The 13,907-nt window shown below is 43.1% G+C and overlaps 2 protein-coding genes across 5 annotated transcripts in view; one reads left to right on the top strand and one right to left on the bottom strand.

Annotated features, from left to right (window-relative positions):
- Window positions 1–11,586, top strand: part of LOC139387438 (beta-1,3-galactosyltransferase 2-like) — a 34,071-nt gene extending 22,485 nt beyond the window's left edge. Inside the window, exons 1-2 of one of the 4 annotated variants that reach the window (XM_071133616.1) lie at window positions 4,022–4,552; window positions 7,905–10,948. In XM_071133616.1, the coding sequence (XP_070989717.1) occupies window positions 8,014–9,369 (1,356 nt within the window). In that variant the 5' untranslated portion in view covers window positions 4,022–4,552; window positions 7,905–8,013 and the 3' untranslated portion in view covers window positions 9,370–10,948. Of the gene's footprint in view, window positions 1–4,021; window positions 4,553–7,904 lie in introns of those variants that run through there. The other 3 variants (XM_071133614.1, XM_071133613.1, XM_071133615.1) reach the window with 3 other exon arrangements.
- The window catches only part of LOC139387437 (parafibromin-like), a 59,832-nt gene that overhangs the window by 21,755 nt on the left and 24,170 nt on the right, over window positions 1–13,907 (bottom strand). The window lies entirely within an intron of this gene.

Below are 13,907 nucleotides of genomic sequence, written 5' to 3'. Positions count from 1 at the left end.
TAAACTGTGTTTTGCTATATTGCACTTGTGATTTCATGAAAATTACATTTGAATTTGGCGTGCTACATTCCAGCTGATGTTGACGTAAATGATCCCGCTAACGGGATGGGTGCATCAATAAATTAATTGCTGCCTGTCTTGGAGCTCTACGGACAATCCCTTTGACCTCATGGCTTGGTTTTTGCTCTGACATGCACTGTCAATTGTTGGGCATTATATAGACAGGTGTGTGTGCCTTTCCAAATCATGTTTAATCAATTTAAATTGACCATAGGTGGACTCCAATCAAGTTGAAGAAACATCCCAAATATGATCAGAATGCACCGGAGCTCAATTTCAAGTCTCATAGCAAAGGGCCTGAATACTTAAGTAAATAAGATATCGGTTTATCATTTTTACTAAATTTGCAAACATCTCTAAAACCTATTTTTGATTTGTCATCATGGGTTATTGTGTGTATACTTAGAATAAGGCTGTAACGTAACAAAATGTTGAACAAGAGAAGGGATCTGAATACTTTCCAATTGCACTGTATATATTGTCCATATCAAGAGCCTCAGTGTTGTGTATGATGACTGTTGCTCCCTCCTCCCTCAGGCCGATTCCCCTTGGAAGGGGTGTGCATCTAGTCTGATGGGAGTGTATCAAGGGTCACACCCTCTCTAAGGTCTAGTGGTAATTCATCATCTAATGACAGTCCCAGAGCTCGGCTTCAAAGAAGAGCTGTAGAAACATCTACAGGGGGTTGTTTCTAAGTGTCGATACTGTCAGAGCTCTCAATACTGTCGATCCGGCCAGAGCCTGGGACTCAAACCAGTGGTTATATCACTAACCCAGACCCAATATTCCCTCTAAGTTGCGCGCATTAGAAATAAGCCTGCAAATGAACTTCACTCAACACCCCCCCCCCCCCCCCCCCCCCCTTAGTTAACACTCAATGCTTTTCTTTATGGTGGAAATTGTGATCAAATCAACATTATCAACTTTTAATGCAACATACCAAAACAAACTATCCAAGACTTATTAGTATGCAAAACTATGCAAATTATTTGTTGTAGGCAGAACGCATCTGAGTCTGATTCTATTGCATTGACACGTAGGACTGTTGTATTTTGAGACAAGCTTGACTAATCTACGTAGCCAATACGGCAGAGGGTAGCATAATTGATCCGATTCTCTGTAATAAATGGTATGGGAATAATAATGCATTTTATTTTTTAAAGTGGTTTCTTTTGGCAGTGGGTTCTTTTCTTCTCAAACATTTTCAGTCACCTTCTTGTCTGAAGGTCAAGTGGATAAACAGGTTAATGTCAAGTCCTGCATGTTTTTTCCACAAAAGTCTGGTGGAATATAAGCCTACATTTTACACTGCATGATAGAACAGCCATTTCCATGTTCAAATGTTATGGGATGCATTTTGTTTTTGATGGTAGGCCACTCTGGTAGGTCTACATTATGATCATCCACAGAAGCCTATTTGACCACTGTCTGAAACTCAAAGCGGGTACAGCCTCAGTGTTCACAGTAAACACATGCTGGAAGTTCCACAGAATTTTAAAAGTTCAAGTTTGCACTCAGCAGACCTGAAATTTGCTCAGTACAGAAAAAAAGAGGAACCATTTTCCAGAACCTCGGTGGCATACATATTAATTTAGGAACGCGAGGAAGTTGCCTCTAGACGCTGATCTTGGGTCAGTTTTGCATTTCCCCCTAATGGTTCAGGTTAGGATTGGGGGAAGGGGAGCTGATCCTAGATTAGAACCTAGGAGAAACTCCACCCTGAAGCACTCCCTGAAATACTGGCAATGTTGCTTTGACACATTGGTTCCTGTTGGATTTCTACTAGTAGGTTGAATAAATCTTTAGTCTCTTATTTTATTGGAGATGTATGGCACACGGTCCACAGAACTTCATGTAGAGTCACCAGTTGACCCAGTGTTTCCCATAGATTATTTTCCAACACAGGTAGGTGGCAGATTGAATGGTAGGGAAAACTGCTGTGACCAGAGCCATCTGTTCAGAGACGCAGAGTTCGGAGTTATATAGATAGATATGTTTTCATATAATTTTACTCAGAACTCATAATGCGTCGGCTTCCTGCAGATTTGTCAGTTAACTCCATGAGCAGCAGCACAGACTTGAGTTGTAGATGACAGATATGATTCAATAGTTCAGGGCAGAGTCAAGAGAATGCAATGAAAATCCCGGGCCCATGGGCTGTTTTTTAAATGTATTATTGCGGTACATTAAAGTTCTTATGCAATAAATTATGCAAGCCTGTGTTGTATTGTCAAAATAATGAACTGTGAATATTTTATCAGACTAATTTAGCTGTCCACATAGCGCACAGCGTCCACCAATAAAGGATTGAGTTAGAGGGGCGGTTTAATACAAATTTTGTCCATCTAGTCCAAGGGAGAATTTCAATTGCAAATCCCTCGCGTCCTCTCTCTCCAAAATCCATTGGAGGTGGTCAGAGTGGAGGGACGTGTGACTGTCATCCAATGGGGTTTGAGGATGAGGAAGGATGCGAGGAGTATTCAAGTATGATTCTCCAAGTATGTGGAAAATATAAGTAACCATTTCTATGTAGGTCTGTACTTCTTTGGTGCCAATTCTTAATGACATTGGTCACCCTAACTCTCAAAATCAGTCAATACTAGGCCATTAGTCCTCCAGTCCAGTCAAAAAGTTAGTAAACCTGTATGGGGGGCCTCTGCCCCTGCAAAGGTTTTTGGTCTATCCCTCTAGTGCTCTTGTCCCTAAATCTCCCTCGCATCTAGTTTCTTTCCCACTGTCTTCTCTTTCCTATTCATGATCTACTGGCCTCACAGACAGATTAGTGAATCAGCAGCTTTGCTGGGATAGTCTGTGGAAGTCAAGCTGCTTAAACTACATCAACACTGGCCTGACTGGAATGCCAGTCATAGGCCTGCACAACAAGCCACAGAAGAGCCATGCTCTCAAAGAGAAATGTAAAGGGATACTTTATTTTTCTTCGGTACATTTAAAAAATTGTAATGATCCAAACCAGGGCCTAAAATTACCTTTTTGGTCCCCCAGCCACTGTGGCAGAAAAAAAATAAAATCTACCAGCCACTGAGGTTATTTTTTACCAGCCAAAATATTTTTCATATTTACATAACACTTGTAATCAAACCAATAAATAGCGACACGGGACTAGTTTAAAATGGCCCGTAAATAAAATGCGCGTGAATCCCAATTAAAAAGGGGAAAAAAAGGCACATCCAGTAAAAATGGGTCATATTTTTTTTTAACCATTTAGGCTAGAGACAAAAAACATTTATCTTTGCTGTAAGGATGCCTGTCACGAAGTGGTGCTCTATGTTCCCTCGCTGACACTGCAGCTGAGGCTGCATGACAGTGAACTTTCAAAGTCTAGTCTGTACTCTTGGTTATAACAAGTGATAATGATACAATGTAACAAATGTACAAATCTAACAGAAGACTCATCAGGGACTGCATCCATGCTCGCCATCACGGCTAAATTATATATTTCTAAAACTGACGGAGGAATAGACGCACGTGAAGAGAGGACGGAGAAAAGCAGGTAAGGGCATGTAGGGGATGCAGCTGGCTGATTACAGCTGCCACACATGATATGCGCATGAAAGTGAAGTGGATATTGGACCTGTGCATACAAGAGACTAGTGGCTGTTGCTTATTAAATTCAACTGAATTGAAACAAAACAGACTTCATAAACATTTTATAACAGGCGCCAGCAGATTTTTTAGATTGGTAGGACTGAGAAAGTCGGTAGTATTTAAGACACGGTACTACGGTATTCTAAAATGTTGGTATTATAAGTAAACATGGCGTTTTGGTACCGTGACATTACAGTGGTACCGGTATACCGTGCAACACTAAAATCTGGTATCGTGACAACACTAGCATACTGTCACCAAGCCTGCAACTATCCATCAGACCATATAGAGAAAACAGCCCTGCCCCCCTCAGTAGCCCCCACCAGCTAGAGCAGATGCGACAGAGCGATAGCACAGCAAGAGAGATAGGGAGCGAGGGAGGTTGATAGAGGGGAAGCGTGTGGGGGCAGAAGAGACATAAGCGACACAGAGAGCACCGTGGATGAAGAGAATGTAGCTCGGGTGCTCTACACACACACACACACACACAGGCACCAAGAGCCAGTGTGCCCGAGTGAATTTGACAATGAGTCATATTTAAAACCAAGGGAGGGATCGCTCTGCGCGTGTGGGTGCGTTCGCAGCAAAAGGCATTGAAAAACATGGCAGAGAAGGAACGACACCGTCCAAAGCGGGATCCATAGAAGCAGTCGCACCGTGATTGGGCCACCCCACACAGAGAGAAAAGCAGCGATAAAACGGTAACCGTGAGATGGAGCTGAGAGGTGAGCCAAGGTGTGTGGTGGACAGGAAGAAATAGATAAACCATTGAAGCTGGCAGCAGCACTGGGCAGAGTCATGGGCAGGTTGTTGTGCCCTAGTAGATGAGAGATGAGGGGAGCAAGCCCTCCGTCCTGCCCTGAAACGACTTGAACTGGGGGAACAGGTATGTCTTCTGGTCCGGCGTGCTCAATTACAGCTCAAAAACACACACATGCTCTTACAAGAGCGTATTGGTAGTAAAAGCTGCCATGTACACACTGATGCACAGGTGCTGGCTGCTAGGAAGGAATATATAGCTTTGAGAGCTCGTTTTTGTTTAGAACCTGAGAACACATTGGGGTGTGTGTGTGTGTGTGTGTGTGTGTTTAATGTTTCTTTGCATTCCAGAGGATGCCTACATGAGGGATTTGGCTTTTTAGCACCTTTTGTGCGCTCTCACAAACAACCCTTTGTCTGGGGGGGGGTATTTTAAGAGAGCGGCATGTAATCCAGTCGAATGTGAGAGAACCCACACCACTCCAGGGGACTAGTTGCCCAAAAATGTGAAAACAGTGCAGTGCTTTCACAGCAATCTAAATTAAACATACTTTTTCAGTTTGCTTGGGTTGCTGTGCCAAATGTGCCCACTTCTTGCTTACACCTTATCCAAGTATCAATTCCTCCAATTGTCTAAAGGAGCGATTGAGGACATAGATCTTCATAGTTAACTTATTTAGTCCACCCATATATTAGATAGTAACCTTAATCATGCACAAGGGCGGTTCCTTACAAGGAAAGGCACAAATAGCCCTCATTTTAAGAGAAGATTTGCTAAGAAGTCACTCTAACAGGATGTTGGTTTCCTCTTTATAACACATCTAAAAGTGAGGGTTTAAAAAACTGATACAAATGTAAATACAAGTATAATAATAGATCCTGTGGCATGTCATTAAGAGTAATGTTGTTTATTTTCTCTCAAAAGTAACTGGCTCCAGTTAGACTTGCATGACTCACATGCAAAGCAACATTAGTAGTCCTTTTTTTATGTAAATTGTAACACATACAGTACCAGTCGAAAGTGGGTGTCAATATTAGGGAGAGAGGCGCTAAAAGAGAAGGGTGCCACTAACTATTGTATAACGAGACGCTGGCCTTCTAGGCAGAGTTCCTCTGTCCAGTGTCTGTTCTTTTGCCTATCTTAATCTTTTCTTCTTATTGGCCAGTCTGAGATATAGCTGTTTCTTTGCAACTCTGCCTAGAAGGCCAGCATCCCAGAGTCGGCTCTTCATTGTTGACGTTGAGACTGGTGTTTTGCGGGTACTATTTAATGAAGCTGCCAGTTGAGGACTTGTGAGGCGTCTGTTTCTCAAACTAGACACTAATGTACTTGTCCTCTTGCTCAGTTGTGCCCTGGGGCCTCCCACTCCTTCGATTCTGTTTAGGGCCAGTTTGCGCTGTTCTGTGAAGGGAGTAGTAAACAGCATTGTACGAGATCTTCAGTTTCTAGGCAATTTCTCGCATGGAATAGCCTTCATTTCTCAGAGCAAGAATAGACTGACGAGGTTCAGAAGAAAGTACGAGGTTCAGAAGAAAGTACCATTTTGAGCCTGTAATCGAACCCACAAATGCTGATGCTCCAGATACTCAACTAGTCTAAAGGCGGACAGTTTTCTTGCTTTTTTAATCAGAACAGTTTTCAGCTGTGCTAACATAATTGCAAAAAGGGCTTTCTAAATGATCAATTAGCCTTTTAAAATTATAAACTTGGATTAGCTAACTTAACGTGCCATTGGAACACAGGAGTGATGGTGGCTGATAATGGGCCTATGTAGATATTCCATTAAAACAAAATCAGCTGTTTCCAGCTTCAATAGTCTTTTACAACATTAACACGTTTAAATGTTTTACTCACATCGGCTGCAGTGAAGGAGAGTCCGCAGGTTTTGGTAGCGGGCCGTGTCAGTGGCACTGTATTGTCCTCAAAGTGAGCAAAGAAGTTGTGTCTGTCTGGGAGCAAGACATCCTGGTCCGCGACGGGGCTGGTTTTCTTTTTGTAATCTGTGATTGACTGAGACCCTGCCACATACCTCGTGTCTGAGCCGTTGAATTGCGACTCTACTTTGTCTCTACATGGATGCTTAACTTGTTTGATTGCCTTACGGAGGGAATAGCTACACTGTATTCGGTCATGTTTCCGGTCACCTTGCCCTGGTTAAAAGCAGTGGTTCGCACTTTCAGTTTCGCGCAAATGCTGCCATCAATCCACAGTTTCTGGTTTGGGAATGTTTTAATAGTTGCTGTGGGTACGACGTCGCCGATGCACTTGCTAATAAACTCGCTCACCGAATCAGCGTATTCATCAATGTTGTTGTTTGACGCAATGCGGAACATATCCCAATCCACGTGATCGAAGCAATCTTGAAGCGTGGAATCAGATTGGTCGGACCAGCGTTGAACAGACCTGAGCGCGGGAACTTCCTGTTTTAGTCTCTGTCTATAGGCAGGGAGCAACAAAATGGAGTCGTGGTCAGCTTTTCCAAAAGGAGGGCGGGGGAGGGCCTTATATGCATTGCGGAAGTTTTTACCAGCCCTGGTAGCACAATCGATATGCTGATAGAATTTAGGGAGTCTTGTTTTCAGATTAGCCTTGTTAAAATCCCCAGCTACAATGAATGCAGCCTCAGGATGTGGTTTCCAGTTTACAGAGTCAAATAAAGTTTGTTTAGGGCCATCGATGTGCCTGCTTGGGGGGGTGGAATATATGCGGCTGTGATTATAATCGAAGAGGATTCTCTTGGTAGATAATGCGGTCGACATTTGATAGTGAGGAATTCTAAGTCAGGTTAACAGAAGGACTTGAGTTCCTGTATGTTGTTATGATCACACCATGTCTCGTTAATCATAAGGCATACACCCCCGTCCCTCTTCTTACCAGAAAGATGCTCCTTTGTCGGCGAGATGCATGAAGAAACCAGGTGGCTGTACCGACTCCGATAGTATGTCTTGAGTGAGCCATGTTTCCTTGAAGCAAAGAACGTTAGTCTCTTATGTCTCTCTGGAATGCCTTGCTCGGATTTCATCAACCTTGTAGTCAAGGGACTGGACATTGGCGAGTAGTATGCTCGTGAGCGGTGCGCTATGTGCCCGTCTCGGGAGCCTGACCAAGCCAAACTTGCAGCGTCATACCCAAGAAGACTCGAGGCTGTAATCGATGCCAAAAGGTGCTTCAACAAAGTACTGAGTAAAGGGTCTGAATGCTATTTTAAATGTAGTTTTTTTTTTGTATTTACATTCACAAAAAACTGTTTTTGCTTTGTCATTGTGGGGTAGTGTGTAGATTAAATAGTTTTTTTCCCCAAATCAATCAATTTTAGAACAAGGCTTTAACGTAACAAAATGTGGAAAAAGTCAACGTGTCTGAATACTTTCCCAATGCACTGTATGTTATCACACCACTACAATCCCTCAGGCACCCTAGACAAAGCGTTTGATGGTTTTAACTTGTGCTAACATTATCACTGTTGTTTTTCTCCTAGATAAAAACGTTGGCCTCTGCTGAAGACCGCATGAACCTGGTTGAAACATATGGGCAGGTTTGACAACTGACCAACAATTCAAAGTGACTTGAATGTTACGGTTCAATACATGCACCACCTCCCGACTAATTACTTGGTTCATCAACGATATCGCACACAGCATACGCCTGACCTGACCGAGTGTGTTACGACTGCCCACGTGAGGTGGTACACAGACACCATGCAGTGGAGGAGGCGCCACTGCTACACGCATGTCGCTGGCCTACTGTCTCTCCTCTCGCTCCTGATCATCCTGGGCCATCAAGACTGGCTGCCGGGCCTCAGGGGGCCAACATGGCAGAGGGAGCACCTAGTGGCTTACACCGAAAGAGGACTACACTCTACCAAAGAAAAAGGGAATCACAGCTCATCACAGACTCTATGGAGGGACGCACTGGTTCCCCCTTCGCCTCCGGAAAGAAATGCCAACCTCAGTTCCCCTCAGGACTTCTCCTTTCCACAGGGGATTACGGGACTGGAGAACTCAGTGGCGGCTAATGCTAGCTTGAGTGGGGAAGTCGGGCTAAGGGGCCTGCTGACCTCAGAGCCATACCCTTACATCATCAATGAGCCCGACAAGTGCCGGGAGGGCAACCCAGAGCCCTTCCTGGTGCTGCTGATAGCCACGGAGGCCAATCAGGTGGAAGCCAGGGAGACCATTCGGCAGACCTGGGGGAACGAGAGCATGGTCCCGGGCCTAAGCTTTGTTAGGCTCTTCCTGTTAGGCGTAAAGGAGGGCAGGGTGGGCCGCCTGCAGCAGAGCAGCCTGGAGGCCGAGAGCCGGAGGCACCGTGACATCATCCAGCAGGATTACATGGACACTTACAACAACCTGACTATAAAAACCCTGATGGGCATGCACTGGGTGTCCACGCACTGCCCGGGCACCAACTATGTCATGAAGACAGACAGTGACATGTTTGTCAACACAGAGTATCTCGTGCACAAGCTGCTCCAGCCAGAGATGCACCCCAAACGGGACTATATTACAGGCTACCTGATGAGGGGCTATGCACCCAACAGGAACAAGAATAGCAAGTGGTACATGCCCTCCGAGCTGTACCCCAGTGAGGTGTACCCTACTTTCTGCTCAGGAACGGGCTATGTGTTCTCAGGGGACCTGGCTGGAAAGATATACAGGGCCTCCCTGGGTATCCGCAGGCTGCATCTGGAGGACGTTTACGTGGGCATCTGCCTGGCCAAGCTGCGGATCGAACCCACGCCGCCGCCTAATGAGTTCCTGTTCAACCACTGGCGGGTGTCCTACTCCAGCTGCAAGTATAGCCACCTCATAACCTCCCACCAGTTTCACCCCAACGAACTGCTCAAGTACTGGCACCACCTGCAGAGCAACAAGCACAACGCCTGCATCAACACGTCCAAAGACAAGGTGGGCAGGTTTCAGAGGAAACTGCAGGGTGTATAGCCTATTTGGTGACAGAGGGTTGAGTGTGATGTTAGGTCATTGCCTGTGCAGGAGTCACTGGGCAAGAGATGAGTCAAGCATGTTTTTGGACAAACTAATGCTTGAAGACCATTTTTTTTTTAACTACGGTTTATATTCAAGTTTAATACATTCATTGATTGAAATAATATATGCATTGGGGTACAGAGGAAGACATCACATATGTGAAATGTGGGTGCTGTTTATTATGAGGATATATCTTAAGACTATTGGTGAACTGTCACCGTCTAGTATCCATTTTGTTCAACTTGAGTTTAAATACTTTTCCTTTTAACCCCCTAAGGTTGAATCGAAGAACCATAATAAAAAAAGATCTGTAAGTTTCAGCTAGAGATTTATTTTTTTTTTGCATTGGATCCACATGTCACACTTCCGCATCTGTGGTGAAAGTTGATAGAGCTAGAGCAGTTTGTCAGACAATGAGACATCCCAAAAATCGGTCTCACAAAATCGTCCAAACAGTTTTGGACTACAGACTTTTATAACCCCTCTATGGAAAGATGACTCACGCAAACGAGTGTTCTCCATTTTGCTCTATGACCACCACAACTTGGGATTCATCTGAAGTTGGTACAGCTGATCTGCCAACTTCTTTATGCAGCATCCGAACAGTATGAGCTACACACTAATATGACCCGTATCCCTCCAAGATTTAGCAACATTTGTGATTTCTACAGCCAAAAAAAAAAGTATAAACTTTTCTGAAACTCTGCTATACATTTCATATAAAGCAATAAAAGTAATGTGCTCAGTTTGAGGACGACTTTAAGCAGAATACATAATAGAAAAACAATTAGAACATCTAAAGTGCTCAATTTTGGTTGTTTTCCTTTAAACATCTGACATAATCCATTCACACCTCTCCATCTGGCTTGCCATCAACACAGGATGCATCTCTTAACAGATTCAAAGCTGATCAATCTCTTTCAATTTGAGGATCAGTATTTCTTTCTAATAAGTTATCACAAGCAAGAATTTTGAAGACTTTTTCTGAAAGGGTTGTAAGGGAGATGAAGAGAAAATGTAAAAATAGAGAATTGTTGATATTTACTATTCCATGTATTTAAAAAATTGTGCTTTCATGATAAGTATTAGAGAGTTTAAAACAGCAAAGCTGACAAATTGCACTCAGTGCTTTGAGCCGCACTCTCCATAGACATACTGGGGAGAGAGTGCTGACCCTCCCACTAAAGCCAAGGTTAGCGGAGTAAAAGTTTGAGTAAAACGCCACAACTTGATTCTTTCAGCGCTTGCCACAGTCTTCCCTGCTACCACTTCAGTCATGATCTGCCGCAGCTGTGGGAACTGTTCTGACATTCTCATATGCTCTGCTGATTCGAAGTGACTTGATCGTCAACATTCTCTAGTTTCCAAAAACATTTGGAAATTGTTTCGCACGGTCGTTAGCTGTTATCTTTGTTGGCAAATGAGATTGATTTCTGTTCATTATACTGCCCGTCAGCCATCAACAATCACCCATCTTGGCACGCGAATATGCTGACAGGCCAGGGAGGAGAGAGGGAAAAAAATAAGAAAAAAACCTGTTGACGTGTGGTTGGATTGGGCCATTTTCCACGGTAACAGTGCAGTAAGTGGTAAAAAAAATTACAAACCCACTTTTGATTGGACCCTTGTATGCGCAAAAAGTGTGGGAATTGGTCAAAATTGCGAACTACTGCATCATATGTGTTGACTTTGCAATGAATCACAGAAACGCAGAATCCTGGAGGGACTGCCCTGCAAAGATGACCCTCACTGACACGAATATGTCGGTTGTTTTGCTCCAAGACGCCCATAGGCCTCAAGACTCGTCTGAACGTCCCCTGGTACCAGTTGAAAGAAATTTATGGAAGTACACTGAACAAAACATAAAAACCGCCACGTATTGTTCGTCCCCATGTTTCATGAGCTGAAATAAATACAAATACTAGGAATTTTCCATATGCACAAAAAGCGTATTTCTCTCATTTTGAGTATTTCTGTCTGCAATAAAGCCCTTGTGGGAAAAACTAATTCTGATTGGCTGGGCCTGGCTCCCATGTGGGTGTGCCTATGCTCACCCATGGCAGCACCCCTGCCTAGTCCTGTGAAATCCATAGATTATGGCCTAATGAATTCATTTAAATTGACCGATTTCCTTAACTGTAACTAAGTCAAATATTACAAATTGTTGCATGTCACATTTATGTTTTGTTCTCATATACATACACTACCGTTCAAGTTTGGGGTCACTTAGAAGCACAATTTTTGTTCATTAAAATAACACCAAATTGATCAGAAATACAGTGTAGACATTGATTATCTTGTAAATTACCATTGTAGCTGGAAACGGTAGATCACATAGGCGTACAGATGACCATTATCAGCCATTATCACTCCTGTGTTCCAATGGCACGTTGTGTTAGCTAATCCAAGTTTATAATTTTAAAAGGCTAATTGATCATTAGAAAACCCTTTTGCAATTATGTTAGCACAGCTAAAAACTGTTGTTCTGATTAAAGAAGCAATAAAACTGGCCTTCTTTAGACTAGTTGAGTATCTGGAGCATCAGCATTTGTGGGTTCGATTACAGGCTCAAAATGGCCAGAAACAAAGCACTTCCTTCTGAAACTTGTCAGTCTATTCTTGTTCTGAGAAATAAAGGCTATTCCATGCAAGAAATTGCCAAGAAACTGAAGATCTGGCAAAAGAACACAGACATTGGACAGAGGAACTCTGCCTAAAAGGCCAACATCCCGGAGTCGCCTCTTCACTGTTGACGTTGAGACTGGTGTTTTGCGGTTACCATTTAATGTAACTTCCAGTTTCTGGCCATTAGCCTTTTAAAATGATACACTTGGATTAGCTAACAACGTGCCATTGGAACACAGGAGTGATGGTTGCTGATAATGGGCCTCTGTATACCTATGCAGATATTCCACAAAAGAACCTGCCGTTTCCAGCAACAAGTCATTTACAACAAAGTCTAAACTGTATTTCTGATCAATTTGATGTTATTTTAATGAACCAAAAAAAAGGTGCTTTTCTTTCACACACACACGTCAAGATTGGACACCTACTCATTCAAGGGGTTTTCTTTATTTGTACTATTTTCTACATTGCATTATAATAGTGAAGACACCAAAACTATGAAATAACACATATGGAATCATGTAGTAACCAAAAAAGTGTAACACAACTCAAAATATATTTGACATTCTTCAAAGTAGCCACCCTTTGCCTTTATGACCGCTTTGCACACTTTTGGCATTCTCTCAACAAGCTTCAAGAGGCAGTCACCTGGAAAGCATTTCAACTAACAGGTATGCCTTGTTAAAAGATCATTTGTGGAATTTTATTCCTTCAAATGCGTTTGAGCCAATCAGTTGTGTTGTGACAAGGTAGGGGTGGTATACAAAAAAATGGCCCTATTTGGTAAAATAATAGCTCAAAAAAAGCAAAGAGAAACAGTCCATTACTTTAACCTCTGCGCACGGAACCCGTTAGCGGGCTGAAATTCCACAACATACGGCGATCGCTACTTAAATAGTCATATTAAACATTCATGAAAATACAAGTGTCTCACATGTATCGAAAGCCTAGAATCAGATTTAAAAAAGGATTTACTGCGAAAGAATACGATGCGATTATCTGAGCATATATTTGCCATGGGTCCGCAGATCCTCAAAAGGTTTTACAGCAACACCATTGAGAGCATCCTGACGGGTTGCATCACTGCATGGTATGGCAACTGCTCAGCCTGCGACCGCAAGGCACTACACAGAGGGTAGTGCGTAAGGCCCAGTAAATCACCAGGCCAAGCTTCCTGCCATCCAGGACCCCTATACCAGGCTGTGTCAGAGGAAGAACCTAAAAATGATAAAACACTCCAGCCACCTGTGTCATACTGTTCTCTCTGCTACCTCACAGCAAGCGGTACCGGAGCGCCAAGTCTAGGTCCAAGAGGCTTCTAAACAGCATCTACCCTCAAGCAATTAGACTCCTAAACATCTAATCAAATGGCTACCCAGACTATTTGCATTGCCCCCACCCCCCTCTTCTACACTGCTGCTACTCTTATCTATGCATAGTCACTTTAATAACTACATGTACATATTACCTCAACACCGGTGCCCCCGAACATAGACTCTGTACAGGTAACACCTGTATATAGCCCCGCTATTGTTATTTACAGCTATTCTTTAATTATTTGTTATTCTTATCTTACTTTTGTGGGGGTCTTTTGTTAAATGCATTGTTCATTAATGGCCTGCAAGTAAGCATTTCACTGTAAGGTCTACACCCGTTGTATTAGGTGCATGTGACAAATACAATTTGATGTCAGAGGTAAAACCAAGCCATGAGGTCAAAGGAACTGTCCTTAGAGCTCCGAGACAGGATTATGTCGAGGTACAGATCTGGGAAAGGTTACCAAAGCATTTATACAGCATTGAAGATCTCCAAGAAGATAGTGGCCTCTATTATTCTTACATGGAAGAAGTTTGGAACAACCAAAACTC

This window comes from Oncorhynchus clarkii, chromosome 28, assembly GCF_045791955.1.
Source record: "Oncorhynchus clarkii lewisi isolate Uvic-CL-2024 chromosome 28, UVic_Ocla_1.0, whole genome shotgun sequence".
Classification (NCBI taxonomy): domain Eukaryota; kingdom Metazoa; phylum Chordata; class Actinopteri; order Salmoniformes; family Salmonidae; genus Oncorhynchus; species Oncorhynchus clarkii.
The sequence above is the reverse complement of the archived record's forward strand: the minus strand, read 5'-3'. Positions and strand labels throughout refer to the sequence as shown.